This window comes from Cyprinus carpio, chromosome B8 (genome assembly GCF_018340385.1).
Source record: "Cyprinus carpio isolate SPL01 chromosome B8, ASM1834038v1, whole genome shotgun sequence".
Lineage (NCBI taxonomy): Eukaryota > Metazoa > Chordata > Actinopteri > Cypriniformes > Cyprinidae > Cyprinus > Cyprinus carpio.
Window position 1 is genome coordinate 26,382,328 of NC_056604.1, and position 19,866 is coordinate 26,402,193.

The window sequence follows — 19,866 nt, forward strand, 5'->3', positions numbered from 1 at the left end:
CATTTTTTATACAATAGATCTGTGCATAAAGTCGCACTAAATAATAATAATAATAATAATATAGAAAAAACAGTTGTTTTGGGCAAAAAAAATTTTTATAAACATATATTCATTAAACAATGTCACCGTTTTAATATGCTATAGGCCTACCCAAAAAAATTTAGTGTTTAAATATTATTTAAGTGTAACTAATAAAAAGCTTTCGCTGTCTTAATTGTCTCAGTGAAATAAACTCAGAATGTTTGTATCTATTTTACGCATTCAGTTTAGTGACCTTATATGTTTATATCTAGTAGATGTGTCTTGACAAGAGAAGGTTTTACCGATTAAACATGTTATATGGAGTCATTCAATAAACCAATAAATGTCATTTGTCAGTGGGAGGCATAGTATCAAGATCACTTCTTCCTTGGGTAACGGCGTATCTGTACATTTAAATGTTTAAAGCATTTTGCCCTGTTAATCCATCTTAACCTCTTTTATTAGCTAAAATCAGATGCGCCGAATAAAGTGCGAATTATTTCATTTATGAATTAAATAAGCTCTGGGGTTTGTTTGCACAAAATCAAAAGGCGGCGATCCACCCTCTCACTCTCCGAGAAGATAATTACGCACATAAACCTGTGGTTACGTGCTTTATACGGCCTGCTACATTTATTTGAGAAAAATGAAATATCCTCCTAAGATTGGTTTTAGACATATTTCACAATATGTTTATGTGCACGAGTTTATAATCATAGTTATTGTTTTTAATACACAAACAGCTCGGTTTTCTTCAATCTGATCTTCATAAAAGCAGAAGTGAGTAGCTAACATAAAACTGCCCATCGGCCGGGAATGATATCAACGAAAAAAGACTGACTGACAGCCCTCAAAGTTAGTGGATATTCATTACTGTTAATGGCTGCTTTAAATATCTTGAAAGACACCTGCGTGAGCCCATGTGCTCCCATGGGATCTGGTGACAAAATGAGATCCGTTTTACTGCAGAATGGTCTTCTGATTACAAAGTGAAATTATAAATAACAACTGTTAATATCCTTCATCTTAAACTCGTACTGTGAATTCCAAAAAATTAGAGAAATAATAATAATAATAATATGCAATTACACCAGCATGTATTATTTAGTTTTTAATAATAATAAAAAATTAAAACAATGCAAATGCATATTTACTAGTTGTGTTAACAAAGAAACGCTATCTTTCTAATTTCTGACAGTATCTTTCCGCATCATATTAACTCGCTGTCTTTTGATGTGTCCTACAGGACCGATATTACATGCCAAATGCAGAAAATAATGCAGATGTTGAGCACTGCTGAGGCTTGATTCTGACAGCACGCCTGCAGCCCGTTAAAATGCGATGATTGTGCACATGCAAACATGACTGCAGTTTAGATGTACAGAGTAGTCTATAATACGCTTTGTTACACGTATACCTAACAAATAATTCAGCAGAATCATACTTACATGAGCGAACCGGTTGCCTTGCCTTTCCATGCTTACTTTACCTGCACATAATCTGCCACGAAATCGTATATACCAATACCAATGAGCAAAACCTAATCTGGACCAAAGACCCAAAACAAGAGCCAAAGTGCATTGTTTCAAGAGCGTTTATATGCATACCTTCTCGTTGCGGGTCCCACGCATGCACTCATACATACAGTAGCCTATTTCTACTCTTTTCTCCTTAAACACACACACACACACACACTAGCTCTCTCACACACATGCACGCACGCGGGAGCTCCTGGCCGTCTGGTGCCTCTCAATAGCAACACTGAAACTGAACACACCTTTTACCTATTTATAGAGCTCACCTAAATTAATAATGTTTATAGTTTAGTATATAGAAATATAAGGCACTCGCCAGTGTTCTCACATCATGTACATATATATATATATATATATATTACAATAAAATAGGCAATAACAGTTAAAAGTAAGTGATATGGCAAGGAGAACATCCATTTAATTTTATGCTCTAGGTGTGACCGACCTGGATAATAATTATATAATAATAGTATTATTAATAATTATTTATTTAGTAAAGGAATACGCTTCACACAATTGCACATGTTTTTTTTTTTTTTTTTGAACAATAGGTTTTCACGCGTTAAAATCGTCGCTTATTGCTCGGGTGTATGAAATGTTCGCGATCACCTTGCGTATGAGGGCTGCGACCTTGACCCCATCCAGGATCCAATGTCCAGCGTCGTGCCGGATTCCGCAGGTCCCTGGAAAATAGCACTTATTCCTCCTCAAGTGCTCAAGAAGGGGAGGTGGGGGGAGATCCGAGATGTTGCGGAGCGAGAGGAGGAGGAGGGAAAGAGATAAGTGATCTAAAGGAGACACGATAGGACAAAAAGTGATGATGATGAATACATTGGAAAGTTTTTTGGCCCTGACGAGGGTGTCAGATTGAATGGCCTGTGCGCATGTGCGAAGGTGTCCAAACTGACAATGCTCGTGAGATGAAGATAGCGCTGCTTCTGCTTCTGAGCTCAAGGAGGACGCGAGGAATCTACAAGCCGACAAGATGAGATCCAAGGCGAGGGCGAGAAAACTGGCCAAAAGTAGGTCCTTCTTGCGCTTCTTTCGCTCCCGGTACTTTGAACCCTCGCGCACATCACCAAAGTGTCCTTTTCATTGATCAGTTCCTGCTGAGAGCGCGTCTTTGTCCGGTGCGTTTGTTTTTCGGCTCTCAAATGCATCGAAATCGCTCAAACTCTCCGTGGTCCGCGGCGTCCACCCTTTAGACCAGATGCTGCCGTGGTGTGCTTGTTCAGAAGTTTCTTGTATATGTGATGGTGCTTTGGCTGAAATGGTCAGGAGCGCGTTTCTACGCCGCGTTGTTTCACTCTCTTGTTTTAGCGAAGTCGAGAAACCGTAGAGAATTGTTACACGAAAGTTAGCGAAGAGTTGTCGAAAGGGATAGTAACTTTTTTTTATTGAGTGCTTCCAGGTCTTGTGAAATCATATTCCTGCTTGTTGAAATAGTGGGCGCTCTAGCACTGCTCATGGACCCCAGGACGCACAGAGAGAGTGTGGAGATCTCCAGAGCCTTCTGTCTGTCCGCTGAATGCCACAGAAGAAGGAATATCACGCAAAACGGACAATTCTTCCGATAATCTTAAATTAGGAACTTGCATTTGTCCTCTGGGGTCTGTTGCGGCTCGGTATGCGGCTTCATCTGCGAATGGCAAATCAATAATGCATACATGTCCTATTGAAGAAAATAGAGTCTGCTATTTTCTGGACTCTTTCGAAGGCGAGGAAAAGTGTGTAAATCTCCTCTGGACTCTGCATGATGTTTTTTCTTATTGTTTGTTTGTTTGGCTTTCATTTGTATTCAGACTTGTTTGTAATAGGTAGGATTTTGTTCTCCAACTATTTTTCTTATATTAAGTGTTCGTGAAACTTTTGCATGCGATTATTCACTGCAGTGTGGGCACAGCCATCGCTCGTCCGATTCACTAGAAAAGCCTTCTTTTTTATTGTTATGTATTACATGGCTACATAGCCTAACCATTTTAACTAGCCTATTTACGGACAATTGTAACGGAGTAAATATCGAGCTAAACAATGTTTTAATATCTGCTTCCAGAAGAAAATGATTTATCCAAATGAATTTATTTTTAGCTGAAGATAGCTTAAACTAGCGGTGTGTGAAACAGATGCAACAGTGCACAGTATTCATAATGCTCAACCTATACGTTTCATTGGCCATATGTTAGATGCAACACGTATTAAAATATCAAGACATTTTTGTAGCTATCCGAAGATATGCGGGAAAGCACGCGTGGGCCCGTGACCTGTTGATTTAAATTACCGGGAGAACGTACAGCCTACTCAGTTTGTGTTGAGACAGAAAAGTGGGCCTCGATATTTTCTCAAGCACACCTCAGAACTTCTGTAGCACACGATGACTTGCGAGAATCGCTTTTAAACAGGGCAGACTGTCGTTTTGCGTCTTTTTGTTGTTGGTCATTCAAGATAAATTCAGTTTTGTGATGGAGGTCAGTACAGTGACACGACAACTCTCTTGAATGTCCAAACCATATACATCAGTAATCTTTTATTTACTTTTAAAGGCATTTATTGTGTCGTCCTTTTTGTGTTGGAGAGTGTGAAAGGCCTGATCATAATCCTTATAAAAAGCGATTGATATAACCTATTCTGTACTTTTATTTATTTCATGTAGCCTATAAATTGTTTCATCTCATTGTTTTGAACAACACAGAGTTCTGCTATTCCAGATTTATATTTGACATATTTACTTTACGACTGCATTCAATCTGTCTCCGATATCAATGAGTTAAGGTGTTTATTAAAGTCCACGGGTTCCCGAGTTCACAATAAATTCAGTTGCTCACGAATGCCTGGAGATTTTATATACTGTTTCATATTTATCTGAATTCATTTAAATTTAAATGATGGAGAGAGTATGCAGATGTTATAACGATTTGTGTATTATTAATATTATTTTAGAAAAAAAAACATAATTAAAATGATTCTTTAAAATTATACGTTATGTTTTTTCTTACATTCTTCTAACATATGTCGAAGCTATATTTAAAACGCAAATTATGTAATATACACACATTTTCAAATATATTATTATTATTATTATTATTAGCATTAGTATATTATTATTCTCTCAACTCAACAGTTTGCCGTTTCGTAATTAGTCTACCAAAGAAATTGCAGGTATGGCCGAGAAGCGTCTTAAATATAACTTTTTTTTTTTTTTTTTTTTTTTTTATGAGACATTTAATTATTTTTCATACCTCAATGCAGTCATAACTATAATTGTGTTGTGAATTAAACAATATTATAAGATGTTAATGTAAAGCACAAACCAGCATCTGGCGGCTGGATCTTCTGCTATTAGTGAAGGAATCAAGTGGCCATAAACGCAGGTAGTTACAGGAGCTCGATTCATAATGTTAGGCCCTTCATTCGTTTCTCGACGAGGGTTTAATGCTTTCTGATTGAAAACTAATATTTTGTGGCTTATTTATAACCGCCGAGTCACTTAGTTAAAGCTCTGTCTTTGATATTTTATCATAAGATTTAAAGTTTAAGTTGAGTTTCAGAGAGAAATCGGTTTGTTCTGGCGCCAGGTAAGCGTGTATTCGCCTAACACATGCCTCCCTCCTCTATCTTTCTCTGTAGGTTTATTTTAATCATTAGTAACCGTTTTGCAATTTTAATAGCATAGTCATATTTTAGATGTGAAAGTGTATTTCTAAGGGGGAAAAGAGCGTGCAATGTATGTTATATATTTGTAATATCATTGGAAACAATTAATTATTTTGAAACCAGTTGGGGTTGCGTGTCTAATCAATAATGGACTCAAATGAGGCCTGGCTCTGTCACAAAAATAATAATAATAATAATATATATATATATATTATATATATATATATATATATATATATATATATATATATATATATCTATATATATATATATATATATATACCTTGTTGAAGGACAAATTTTCTGGTTTCCAAAGTATGCGCTGCGTGACAATATATACATGTATACAGTAAATGACGTCACTGAAAAAAAATATTGTGTGAGAGCATTCATAATTATTAATTTGAATTTACAGTGAAGTGACAGATATAAACTGCAACAGAGATGTCTTGCATATATATGCATTTTTGCACGATGGTATTTATTTATTTGCACATTTGAAACCTGTGTTTTAAACCCCGTGTAATGTTTTATTCTCAGGTCCTTTATTTCATTGGAGGGCAATTCCTTCGTCTCTTTCACTTAAATGTGGGCTTTAATTTTCCCTGTTTACATTATGATGCTTTCTTTGAAGAGAGAGAGAGAGAAAAAAAAATGCACATAGAAATAAAATAGCAATGGATAACAAATCAAAAGGTTCTTATGCAGCTTATGTTGTTTTGACACAAGTAATAAAATCAAGCCATAACATTGTAAAGCGACAATGGAAGCTGTGTGGAAGACACAGCCTGTCAGCACTCAAAACTGGGCTTTTACAGGCAAAATGGCTGACATGTAGCTTCAAGCTGAATGTGTATGTGCACAATATGGTTTCACACATGAGAGCTGGTGAACAGACTAATGGTGCGTGAGCCATTAGAGACATATAACTCCTCACACATAATCTATGAGATGTAAGTTTGTCTTTGATAAGAAGTTCTTGTTAAAAGCCGTAGGAAGAACTGAGAAAATCATTTAATGATCGCGTGTGCAATGCATGACACACAACAACCACACACACACACACACACACACACACACACACACACACACACACACACACACACACACACGCACAGGTGAGCACGTCTTTGTTTCAACGCTGACGGACTGACTGACATTAACCTCAATGAAACCAGTCTGAATTTTTGTATTTGGTAATGTTACAATCCTGGCATGTAATGCTGCGAGTAGAATGCATGTGTACACATATTCGTCCTCAATGGGAGCCTGTAGGGCAGCCTTTGACCAGCCGGCCTGCTTAGTTAACCCCAATCTTGAGCAAGAGGAAAGGTTGATGGGTGGCTTATGGAGTGCAGGCAGAGCTGGCACAGGTTCCCGTCGAGAGCGAGTGCCTGCCCACCTGAGCCCAATCGCCCTGTGCTTCCCAAAAGTGAGGCAGCTCGAACTCAACCTTGCTCACATTTGTCACACGTCATTCATCCTGCTTAGTCTTTTTTTTTTTTTTTGCACTGTACTGCGCTGTTGTTGTTCGCTTGTGGCACCTCTTTATGACATCACAGTGACTCGCTCATGGGAGGGCCTTTTCCGCCTGTGTCCAAACACTGTTTCAGCTGTTCTCTGCCGCACTGGAACCGCACACCCTTTTTTTTTCCTTTTTCCTTTTTCGTTCACCCAATTGTAGGAAAAGTCACTTTTCTGACCATGCTTTGGCAGTTATGTGCATACCTTAAAGATGACTTTAGTGTCTTTCTGCGTTTCTTCCCAGCCTAATGCATTTTATTTGTTTCTCAAGTCATGTTTTTTTTTTTAAGAAAAAGTGGATATATAAGAGCAGCATGCTGTGGAGCAGAGCGGGGAAAGACAGCCATTACAGAACTGTTAAAGCCATGTCTGTGAGAGAGACGTGCTTATCATGTTACAGCCCAGGCTGTCTGCAACTCCTTGGCCGTAGAAGCAAACACACTGCTGTTTTTTTAAGGTGTTTGAGTGAAGTGTAGCTCATTATTCTTTCTTGCTACGAGTGTTGCCTTATAGCAGCCGCTGAACGCTGAAGTAGTCATTTATTTTGAATAATTAAATTGGTGAAAATAGTTTTTGTATCAAAATTTGGTCTGTTTGCAATCATTATATTTTTAAATAATTAAAAATGATAGATAAAAATTGATAGCCTGAATGCACTGTAAGTCGCTTTGGATAAAAGCGTCTGCTAAATGCATAAATTTAATTTAAGTTTTTTTAATTTTAAATAATTGCTAAAATTATAGTGAATATAAAATGCATCTAAATGCATGCAAAACATATATGTATTATAATTAAAAAATATATTGAACTAAATTCATTCATTCATTCATTCATTTATACAGCCAATGTACACTCTAAAAATGCTGGGTTATTTGGCAACCCAATGCTGGATAAATATTGTTTATTTTGACCCAGTTAGCCTGGTTGTATACAGTTTTGTTGGGTTGTTTCTTGACATAGTGGCATGTCAAACAATGTCATATTGAAGGTTATTCATTTTAAACAACAATAACGCACTCTAAAATTTCTGTTATATATGTTTTTTGAAAAGGACAGTGTGTGTATATGAAATAGGTTTCCTTTGAAAAAGGTTTTAGGAAGTGGCATCTGTCAGAAAAAATAACAATAGTTTTTGGTTGTGCAGTCAACAACATGAACCCATACAATGATCAAGGCCTTCTTAGAATAACCTTTTCTGAAATAAGCATTAAATAAATGCTGATCCAGGATCAGCATCCATTGCACAACATATGCTACTCTCTTGTATATGTGAAAAGAAGCACTGGTCTCAGCTCTGCAGCACTTCTGGCAAAAAAAAAAAAAACCCCCGTACACACAGAAACTTCTTCTGTTGCTGGAGTTGGTCGATACTGTAGAGGGAAAAAGCAGCTTCCTACACCCACCGGGAAGGACTGTGAGAAATAATTAACCCTGCATCATGTGTTCAGGGTTGCTAATTTTAGGCCGTAAAACGTCTTGGTGTCGTAACTCCTGCCCGGAAAGGAGAGCCAGGAAAGTTTCCATCCAATATTTCGAGGCACCCAGCTGTGCCGCGTTTCAACGGTGAGCCAAATTAATATCCTTATGGGCGATCCACATTCAGCAAAAGCTGAGCTCGATGTCGAAGAATTTCTCACGACTGCGTTTTATAAAACAACACGGGGGATAATAATATTTGGGGGGTCCATTTACATGCACTGAAATGAACATCCTCAGGAATTTGTTTTCAATATTTTTTAAATCCCTTGTAGAAATGCACAACATAATTCTCTTCGGGAAGCGAACACGTTTCCTATATATCCAAGCAGGCTAGGCTAGTGGTTTTGGGGATGTTTAGAGTGGCAGTTCACCCTGCTGTACACACACGTAATTCCCCGCTGAAGTTCCCATGCATCAGCACAGCTACCGTGGGCTGTTTGGCCAGACCTTGATGTTGCATCCTTTTGTCGATAAGAGAGTGGATGTCATTCCCCGGTGGGCCACTCGAGCCGAGCATTACCACTCACCGCTCACTTTCAACTTTACCAGCAAGTGCATTTTCAAAGGGCCCGGCCTCCACATTTATCTTTTGAACTCATCTTCTGTACTCCATCTTTTGTCATTACGGGAGAAGATGGGCAGCTCTGTCTCATTATGACGTGGTGTAATGGCAGTTGTAGAGTCGTTTTATACTTTAGAGATAGAGTGCTTAGATTTGCTTTGATAAAGACGTCTTTCATGTTTCCAAAGCCCTCGGTCAGCCCATCATCATTTCTCATAATTGGACGGTGCGGTATGCTGGGATCCACTGTAATTGAATATCATTATCCAGTGACTTTCTCAGCCTATATTTGCTTAATGCTTAACTTTTCTTTGTTCATGAGTGAGGGGTGGGATCCAGATGAATGCTCTTGCTTACTGCTCCTTCAACTATGTTTTTGTCTCTGAAAATTGGCTTAATTACGTGAATGGTTGTTTCTCTTTGCTCTGCGTCGCAACACAATTAGTCCATCTCCCTGGCTGCAATTTGTTTTCATAAAAAACGAGAGTGTTGGCACGCTGATTATGAAGCTCTCGCTCTCGAGGGAGAGGCGGCACTATTGGTGTGTTAAATTTCATTAACTACAGTGCGGCTTACTGGAAAAATATATAAAACCTCAAGCTGCCGCCATTTTCTTTAACCACTCTAAGGCTGACATCCTAAACGAATCATTACTGGCACAGACACACACAAACCAACCCTAGCCATTTTCTTGCACTTCATGTAAGTTTCATGCTCATTCATCATCATTCAATAAATGATCCTAAAATAAACTATCATTCAATAAATGATCCTCAAAGCATTTCTGTGTTTTTTTTTTTTTTTGTTTTGTTTAGTTTTTAACAGTTGAACGTTGAAACTTTATGTACGTTTAAGGCTCATTAATCTTCATTTAGTAAATGATCCTAAAGTAAATTATTGTTTAATAAATTATACTAAAAATCATTTTTAAAACCTCTATACAGGACACTATTTTTTTGAAAAACCTCGTATTTTTTTAATACCGTAGTAAGATTCCGATAATGTAGTTTAGTTAAGATATTTGCATAATCTTGTCTTTACTGTCACCTTTCAATAGGCTGCTAGATCTAAAGTGTGTGGCATATGGGTGTTTTCTCTTCGGTCAAAAGAAAAAAAATCTCTAGCCCTCGTCAGATTGTTAGTGAAATGCTGAGAAGGGGTTTTTAGGGAGTCAGCAAAACATTTCAAGATGGGCTATTAACTTCAATCTCGAACTGCGATTTGCCTGTCTGTGAAAGCGCAGGCTCTCTCCAGCGAGGCTCTGGTTCCAGCGTAATGATGAGGCTGTGTGTGAAAATATTGAATTGCAAAAACATCCAGTGTGTGAGCTTGTGTGAATGTGCCTTTCAGCGTAGCACCGGCGCTAAACCCGCAGTGTCTGAGTGATGGACAACAAATGGCATTTTGTGCTGGGCAGACGCCCCATCTCTGGCAGTCAGGCCAGGGGCCGGTATCAGCCGTGCATCTGACCCCTGGATATTTCACCGCCTCTGTCAGCCATCTGACACTGGAGTCTGACGCGTCCCAACAAATGAAATGGAAACCTGAATATGGCTTTTTGTCAGTCGGAGGCAAGCGTGGCTTCAGCTGATTGTACATCAAACGTTTAAAAGTTTAGCTCAGAACTGTGAGTTGAGGAACTGTGTTTTATGAAGCTATATGCTACTCATAATTTAAAGCTGTTTACTTTTGAAGCTTTAAATACCAAACTAAAAAACACCAGTAAAACTAGAAAACGTGAACTCAATATGGTCATATTATTTTGTATACTGAAACATAAAAGAAGACTTTAAAATAATCAGTGTATTGTTTTTCTATTTTTGGACCTGGTACATTTCAATGAACTATTTGACAAACAGATTCTCAGAAATGAATCAGGAATTCTAAATGCTTAAATCTGTATCTGTGCCACAATCCAGCTTGCTTCGGTTTTTTTCTTACACACAAAATCTTTACTTGTCACACAATTTCTGAAAGCTGACACTCAAACACCAGAAGCAGACACCAAACCATACACTAATTCTCAGCCTTTGACTCAGTTTTCAGTTTCATAAAACAGGAAAAATCTAACAGGAATTAATATTATGGCAAAGGCGTTTGCAAATGTTTGCTTTAGAGACGCGTTTGTGATCTTTTGTATACAATGCTTCGTTTTGCAAGAGATGTGAGGCATTCTGCATTTTGTGTGTGCAATTCTTGGATTTGTGTTTAATGTGTGTAATCTGTGTGTTAATAATACATTTTTATGGCGCATGTATTAGGCAGCATGGAAACGTGTGCATGCCTCCAGTTTAGGTCCGTTTAGAGGCCTGTCGCTGGTTCTGTGCAATAATGTTAACGAGAGGAGCTGCTGAATTCTGGGAGGGTCTACAAGTTGGCCACATGTCAGGCCCCCGCACCCTCTCGGCTACTTCCCCCAGCCCTTTTCTCTCTGTGAACCGCATGTTGGCACCGGTGCCCCTTTTCCGACTGCTGTCCACTTCTTCAGCTCCTACCCCCTTCTCTCTCTTGTGTTTTCTTCTTCTTTATTTCTCTGCTCTGGAAGCTCCAGCACAGGCCTTTGAAAGGATGCGGCGCTTTGTCTCGGCAATAAAAGATGCCATAGAGTTCCCGTGTCCTTCCCTTTTCCTCTTCTTTCTCCCCGTCCCTCAGTGGCTCTTGCACAAGTGCAAATTGTCCCCTCCGAGGGGTTGTCCTCCTGGCTTCAGAAGGCCCCGATTCCAGCCTGTTAATTACGCTGAAGATTCCATCTCTGCTAAAAGAGCTGATATTCCCACAACCACCTGGCCTTCTTTTCTTGCCGGCTTTGATGGCAGGCACCCCACCCCTCGCCTCCTCCTCCTGCTCGGACCACACTTTTCTCTCTCTCTCTCTCTCTCATTCATTAATAGAGGTTTTGAATTGCTTTCTGACCCTGACAAACTGCTCTTGTTGAAAAGCAGATGAGAGCAGGAACAGGAATGAGCGCTGGTGGGGGCGACGGTGTTGATGGGATTGAAGAGAGTTGGTGCATGTATCAAGTCTGCTGCTGTTCAGACTGTAAAGGTAGGGGCTGCGGCGACTAGTTAGTTAGCACTGCTGCTAGTTGACACGCTAGATCTGTTTTGATTTGCTATGGATCCCATGACTTCAGTTGGGCCTGTTCTTTACATGCTGACAGTCCACATACTGCATACCATAACCTGTGACAATCAAATATATTTAAAAACATTTTACACATACACTTACTGTGATCAATACAAATAAATAAAAATATCGCAGACAGATGACAAGAACACTTTTTGTGTTTAACTGACTTACTAAATTGTTTCTGAATGGATTGTTTATGTTCAGTGGAAGTAAAAGAATATATATGGAAATCTGTAAAATAAAATATAGACTTTTTGACTTTTGACTGATCATAGGTCGCATTGATCTGAGCTTTTCTGAGGGGAAATAAAGTATTAATTGTCGATAATTTTGACAACATTCACTCAAAAAACTGAGGTGCATAAACTCAGATTAATCAGGCCTATGATCAATCAGTTCCAAAAAGAAATAAAACCTGTAGCAATTGAAAGAAAACAATTTGCCAAAAACATTGAATCTAAGATTTGGTGGTAATATAGCATAATGAGGGATTTTAAGGCCCATTATTTTTAAGTGTCACTTATTTTTAAAGTGTAACAAGGTGTTTACAAAAAATAATAATAATAAAAAAAATTGCTTGTTTTTATGTATTTGGCTTTTTATCTTAATAGGATGGCAGAGAAATGACAGGGCAGTAGGCATTTTTTTTGTAAGGAAATAATGTTCTTAATCACACATGAATTCCTACATGTTTGAATGAACATAAGGCTGAGTAAGTCATGAAAGAATTCTCAATTTGGGCTTAACTATTCCCTTAAGTGGATCTCAGTTGGGACGTTTTAGCTCAACAACAGAGTGACAACCCCGAAACAAATTTGTTTTCCATTGCGTTTAATTTGCGGTGCTCTATTGAAACCCGAGCACCGATCAATATGTTCTCATCCCACTCCAGCAGTGCAGAGCTCCGCGTGAAAGAGCAAGAGAGATAGAGAAAGGCAGGCTTGAGAGAGATCAAGGCTTTGGAAGGTAAACAAATTGTTCTATTATACCCTCTGTGTCTATGACATTATCATGGGATGGTCTCAGGGGAGAGGCTTTCCCCAGATTAGAAGTGTCTACAAAGGGAAGAGGGACGTTGCTGCACTGTACTGGCAGCGCGCCACGGTCCTCGTCCAGCCGGGAGATAATCATTAACTCCCCCTCACAAAGACACACGGCGGTCCGCTTCTGTTTGGCCCGCTCGGACGCTCTGCAGAGGCCCGTCCCAGTCGAGCGCACGAGCTTGAAGAGGAAGTACACCTGCCTTTTCAAACAAATATTTAGGCAACTTTTGACCCCTTCGGTCTGACCTCGTTCACTCTGAAACTTTATGTACAATTCCTATCATTTTCTTCACAGAGAAATTCATTTGAACAATTATTTATGAACTAATATCGTTAAGCAATGATATTTTTATTTTAATAATAAGCTTAGCCTAAGATTGCAATGCATCGTGGAATGAGTAATTCATTTTAAATAGATAGATAGATAGATAGATACATAAATGAATGAATGAATGAATGTTCACAGCTCTCAACCTTTTTAACCCCCTCCCAATACAATTTTGAATAAGGCTTATAATTTGCAGTTGTGAGTGAGGGATGAAACCATACCAAAAAAATGTATAAAAAAGACATCTTTTTCCTCAATGAGCCCTTTTCTCTGGGCATCTCGGTGGATTTGTGTGATTTAGAGGGTTTGGAGGGGTGCAGAGGGCAGCGCTGAACTCACACAAGTCTACTTTGTGACTTGTGATATTTGCTTTTTCTCTCTCTCGGACTCTTTTTCTCCGCGTCGACTCAACCCACATCCTTCAGCTCGCATAAAGTGAAGATCCGGTTTCAGAGTAGTGTTTTATGAGCGGTTAGAATACCAGCCTGTGTGGTTTTTTTGTCCTCTTCTAAGCTGACCATTCACAAATGTCTCTGAGGTTTTCGAAGATGTCAATTAAAGTTTTAATTGGAAATAAGTTATTCGAAACAAATGCCTTTTCTTCCCTCTGACGGCCTGTCAGTCAAATTGAAGTTCCTGATGCTGGCATTATTGAAATTATTTTCAAGGTTTTGAGGTTTTTAGGGAATTCCACACAGTCTCACTGCACATTTTGTTGTTGTGACAACTCTGGCAACTGTTACGGCTTTGCATAGGGAATGATGTAAACAGGCAACACGGCCATGACTCGGATTCGGATTTCAAACCAATAATGCGTGAGAAAATAATTGTATTTATATACACACAATGTACACTTATATACACAATAGCAGGCACAATTCCTATACAAAGCACTCCGGTTTCAGCGTATCTGGTGTTGGCCGTGCGCAGCAGCAGTCAGATGAGCTCCGGACAGGCCTACAAATGTTTTCTGTTACGTCTCCTGAGAAACACAGACTTTTAATCGCATTTAAACTGACTTTTGCTTTGCTAGCCAATTATATGATTCATTTCTTCAGCTATTGTGAAATTCGATGCAACACGTCATCAGAATAGAAGTCATTTTATATTTCTTTCTTTCTTTTTTGTTATATTGTGATGTTGCTTATTGTAACTGCTTTTGTCCCCTTACTGCACCTACACACCACCTGGGGTCCATTACCCTGGATTTGTTTATTATTCTTTGGTGTTTGAATGGCATATTTGGAATGTCAGGAGGTCAAAGGTTACTGGTTTAGGTTGTTTTAGAGCACACCGGTTGCTCTTGCTACTTACTACAGTTACAGGATGTGGATCAAGTTCAACTACAGAAGATCTGGCTAATTTTCCTGCTATGGAGTTAGTTACACAGAAAAAAAAAAAAAAAAAAAAATTAAACCAGGTTTTGGTCTGGTCTATGATGGGTCAGATTTTTTGATAATTGCATTTCAGACAGCCGTGACTGCTGTTAAAAGGCAACAGATTCTACGTTATCACATATCACAACATGTTAAGAGCTGGAATCTGTCCTTGACGTGCAAAGTCATTCAAATGTTTGGAGAATAATTATTATGTACATGCCGTGTGTTTTATATACAATGTAGTATATGAAGTACCACGAGAGCTCAATATAATATAGTTTTTGGTTTGAATAGAAACATTTTAGAGGATCATTGTACTTAGTCAGAAGTTCCTAAATAGTTAGACTTGACCTTTACCTCAAACAAATACCTCTAGTAAAACACTGTAAAAAAAAAAAAAGTGTGTTTGCCAGACATTTATTTATTTATTTACAGAACTTAATTTATGGTAATAAAAAACAAACTAACAAACAAACAAACAAATAAATAAATAATGTATATTAAATAAACTAAAATAATATACTAAAATCTGTGTTTTACCAGTATAAAATGATAAAAATAAAAGGTGATAAAGAGACAGGCACATGATGAATCAAAGTTATTCTTAAGTATCGTTTCCACACAAACACAAAACACACCAAACATGATAATAAAATAATGCAATAAACCTTAAAATAACAGCATGAGATGTAACATTAACCCTTATTTAAATAACAGGTTAGGAAAAAAAAAACCTAAAGAAGAAGCTTGGAAATTCCTGGAATATATATATATATATATATATATATATATATATATATATATATATATATATATATATATATATGATCATTTTCAAAATTTTAGAGAGTATTTCTGATCCCATTTTATATATATTTACTATAAATATTTGTAAATATTTCATATTTATATATTTTTTAACGTATGCTATTTAAAGTCTGTCATTGTTCTGTTGGTTTTCATATATATATATATATATATATATATATATATATATATATATATATATATATATATATATATATATATATATATATATATAATTTAATTTTTTTTTCTTGTCTTAGACTCGACTACAATGACAAGAATGACAATAAACTTGACTCGTTGCTGTCAGTTCGAGACTTCTGATGTGTTTGCTATAGGCCAGGAAAGGCACACGCGCACATAAACGTGCTGAAACGGTAACTGTTGCGAATGGGAACATCCCTCCCTCTGTGCATGTCAGCACTCTCTCTTTTAATTAAAACTAGGTGTGGGACTCCTGCCTGTTCTTTTGACACCTCCCTATTTATCTACCGGACACAGTTCAGGGCGAGACCTGTGCAGAAGGGAAGATTTTTGTTTTAAGAGACTTTTCTTTGATGCCAAGTTCCTCTTGAAAAAAAAAGAGCCGCCACATCTGACTCGAGTTTGCTGAAATAACAGCAAATGTTTGTCTTGTATTGTATGGCACGCCGTTTGAAAAGCAATAAAGCCCCTCTTCCAGTGCCTAAAGCACCTCTTAATAAAATAGTCAAGAATAACTGCTTTACCCTAATCTCTGCCATAGATTACATAGCTTGGGGCGGGAAATTAGCAGCAGACCCCCATGGCTCTCTCTGCGGCTAGCGGCACTGGCCAGTGAACTTTACGTGTCAGCTTTATGTCTACGAGGACAGCGTCCTTTTTATTGAAATGATATTAGAAGCAACATGTGGCTAATGTGATCAAATTTTCCACGGCCTGGTCCCGATCAGGGGTGAAGAGGCTATGGCTACAAACACACTCATTGACAAATAAGAGTCCTGCTGCTAAAGGTCAGTGGTGTGTGAGGATGTGAGCACGTGTATGTCTTTAAAGAGTGTGTGTTTGTCATTGAAATAGATCGACTGAGTGTTAGTTCCAACTCTTAATTCTGATTGGATGAGCCATTTGTAGAACCATTTTAAAATGCAGAAAAAAGCACGTCTGTGACCAAACACTCTATATTAATTCAGCCATACAGCCTTATAGATGGCATGACAAACTGTATTACCTGGCGGAATCATTATTTATACTTAATTCTAAACATCAGTGCTTAGTATTCTACACACTGCAGTTTTATAAAATAGAAAATCCATTAAAAGCAGTGCTTTACAGGGATTTTACTATAGTTAAATGGGCACTGTGCACTCATGTAAATTCTGTCATCATGTTGTTCCAAAACAGCATAATTTGGTTTATTCTGTCAAACACAAAAGGACATATTTTGAAGAATCAAACAGTAACAGTTTGGTCACCATTATCTTCTTCCATATGGATGAATACCACTGGGACATTTCTTGAAATATCTTCTTGAAACAATTTTCCATACAGTCATACAGATTTGGAACAACATGAGGGTGAGTAAATGATGACAGAATTTCCAATTTTGGATGATTTATGCCTTTAGGAAACAATTACAGTGAATACCAGTAAAAAACAATTTTCATGAAGATGTTGTGAAATACCTGATTTCAAAATTTCCAGGGGTTCATGTGAGCACAAAAAGAGATAAATAGGACAATGTGTGGGAATAAAGAAATAAAGAGCGAAATATATATATAGCAATAAACTGAGAAAAAGCAAACATGGACCTACTGTAACAAAACAAAGAATCTTCATGTCAGAAAAATTTGAATGTGTTTAAAATTAAGTTGGTTGGTATCTTTTCAAAAATTCTGTTTGATGTTCAGGTCCAACTAAATGATCTGTTTGGAATAAAAAATGAAAGCACTGGATAAAACACTTCAAATGTTAATAAAAGAGATACTCTGGAACATGTTTTTACTGCCGAGGGTATAAAACCGAAATTTAGAATATTGTTTTACTGAGCACCTGGGCTTTATACGGGCCCCTCCTGTCCCTCCACGGGTTTGTACGCAGTAGTGGGGTTTATTTTCCCAAGCGCCTCTCGGGTATGATAGAATTTGAGTGCTCACACATATGAGCTCATCGCTCTACTGGTGGGCCACAACTGCAAAATGTTAACTGTCATCAGGATAATTTAAGTATTTGTAAGTTGTTTCCTTTGCACTAAACTGAGAGATATCTCACATTACCTTACAGCCTCATCACACACTTTTGTCCAGAAAGAAGCCATCCACCATCCAATCGACCGTTCGCGCCAGGTCCCTTCGTGAAGTACCAATAATGAGATTTATGCCAAGCGTCTTTCCCCTCCCCCAAATGTTTTGCGGCGTCCACAAAGCTTGATTCAATTACAAAGTTGGGTCGTTCTCAGATCTCAAGTCCGTTTTCAATTGAAGGAGGTCATGCTTCGAGTTCCTCATTGTCTTGACAGACTTTTTGAACTAATCAGATCTGGGGGGGGTCACAACTGGTTTTGTTTCAGGTCTTCGATTGTACGCACCCTGCCTTAAATTGGATTTCCAATCAGGCCGGTGTCCGATAGCGTCCAGTGTCTGCTTTGAAGTGGAGGAACTTTCTCTGTCGCCTCGAGCCAGAGCTCCTTATCTCTTGCAATGGAGGACTATTGTTTCAACCAGCCAGACATTGTTAATTACCCTTTTCATTGGAGTGAAGAGGCAGGTAAAGAAAAATCCAATTTTGCCACACTTGCATTTGACCTAGGACACAAGCCCCAGGCCAGCGGGCTTGAATTACACAACCTCTGGAAAGTTCCTTGACTTCCAACACACCGCTAACACGCTCTTTTTGAGTGAGAGAAAAGATGAGACATATTTTAAAAAGTTCAAAGTGCTTTTAAAGTAGGAATGCACCGATCCGATACTCAGTATCGGTATCAGCTCCGATACTGGCATTTTCTGCCATAAATATAGTATATATTTATATATGGGTATATTTTTGTGATTTTATATATATGAGGGATTGGCATGGTAATGTACATGACAATGTTAATGTATTTGGTCTTGGTGGAATAGATCTGCTGCGCTGCTGCGACAGAGCAAGTACCGAGACTGCCAATACATCCACAACATGCTGCCATGTAAGAAATATTGCTGCTGCAAATATAACATACATGAAAAAACTCCATAGCATACATGAATCGCCTCGTAGTAGATCTATACAGGTGGAGCTGGGGAAGGTGGAGGGTTTCTGAAGCAGGCTACACTGCTACGGCAAGCTCTAGTCATATATTTGAATGTTGAGCAGTGAGCCAATTGGCTACCAGTACAGGAGAGAACCAATCAGCTCTGCCATGTGATAATGATGTCATTACGTCAGATTGAGTCAGACCTATCGGACTGTGCGATCAGAGTTTCATGCCAGAACTCTGTGTTTAGGCCTACTTACTTTTCATGAATGTAGGCTATTTTACAACAATACAAAGAGCAATGTGTAACATTTTACCAGATTAAGACTTATTAACTTTTATTTGTTCCCCACTAAATAATGTTGTTTCACTAAATGTTTCGATTTTATTTAATTATTCTGCACCCATGATTTTTCTAGAGTAACTGCTAAATTATCCACTAACCTAGTTAAGTAATAGTGTTTTCGTCATTGATTATGATTGTAAAAATTTTAATTTGTTATTTTTCATTCAAATTAAGTTCTCTAAACTTAGCAGATTGTGTTTAACAAACAAAAGAGTGATGATCAGGGCTGCGTTTCCCAAAAGCATCGTAAGCCTAAGTTGATCGTAGCTTCATTGGTGACATTGGTTCTATGATCAACTTAAAGGGATACTCCAACCCAAAATGAAAATTTTGTCATTAATCACTAACCGCCATGTCATTCCAAACCCGTAAAAGCTCAGTTCGTCTTCGGAACACAATTTAAGATATTTTGGATGAAAACGGATGAAAACCTGGAGGCCTGTGACTGTCCCATAGACTGCCAAGTAAATAACAGTGTCAAGGTCCAGAAAAGGTATGAAAGTTATCATCAGAATACTCCATCTGCCATCAGACATGCAATCTGGGTTATGTGAAATGACGGGAACACTTTTTGAAAGCGAAGATAACAAAAATAATGACTTTATTCAATAATTCCTTTGTCAACGGTCTCCTCTGTCTCTCATTATCACTGTATGCTGTGTATGCTCTTCTGTGTCATCCACGCCACAAGGATACGCTGTTTTCTTTCAAATCAAAGCTAAATACAAGTAGAAACAGCACATCCTTGTGGCGTGGATGACACAGAAGAGCATACACAGCATACAGTGACAATAAGACCGCTGACGAAGGAATTATTGAATAAAGTCGTTATTTTTGTTTTCTTCACTTAC

The 19,866-nt window shown here is 38.1% G+C and overlaps 1 protein-coding gene and 1 long non-coding RNA gene across 7 annotated transcripts in view; one reads left to right on the forward strand and one right to left on the reverse strand.

Annotated features, from left to right (window-relative positions):
• LOC122138289 overlaps window positions 1-2,601 on the reverse strand; it is a 3,208-nt gene extending 607 nt beyond the window's left edge. Inside the window, exons 1-2 of the long non-coding RNA XR_006155476.1 lie at window positions 2,465-2,601; window positions 1-2,344 (exon numbers count right to left, since the gene is read on the reverse strand). The exon at window positions 1-2,344 is cut by the window's left edge and continues 607 nt beyond it. This is a non-coding gene — a long non-coding RNA (uncharacterized LOC122138289). The remainder of the gene's footprint in view (window positions 2,345-2,464) is intronic.
• The window catches only part of LOC109094669 (histone-lysine N-methyltransferase PRDM16-like), a 221,913-nt gene continuing 204,503 nt past the window's right edge, over window positions 2,457-19,866 (forward strand). For all 6 annotated transcript variants that reach the window (XM_042730294.1, XM_042730300.1, XM_042730295.1 and 3 more), the window contains exon 1: window positions 2,457-2,578. In XM_042730294.1, the coding sequence (XP_042586228.1) occupies window positions 2,542-2,578 (37 nt within the window). In that variant the 5' untranslated portion in view covers window positions 2,457-2,541. The remainder of the gene's footprint in view (window positions 2,579-19,866) is intronic.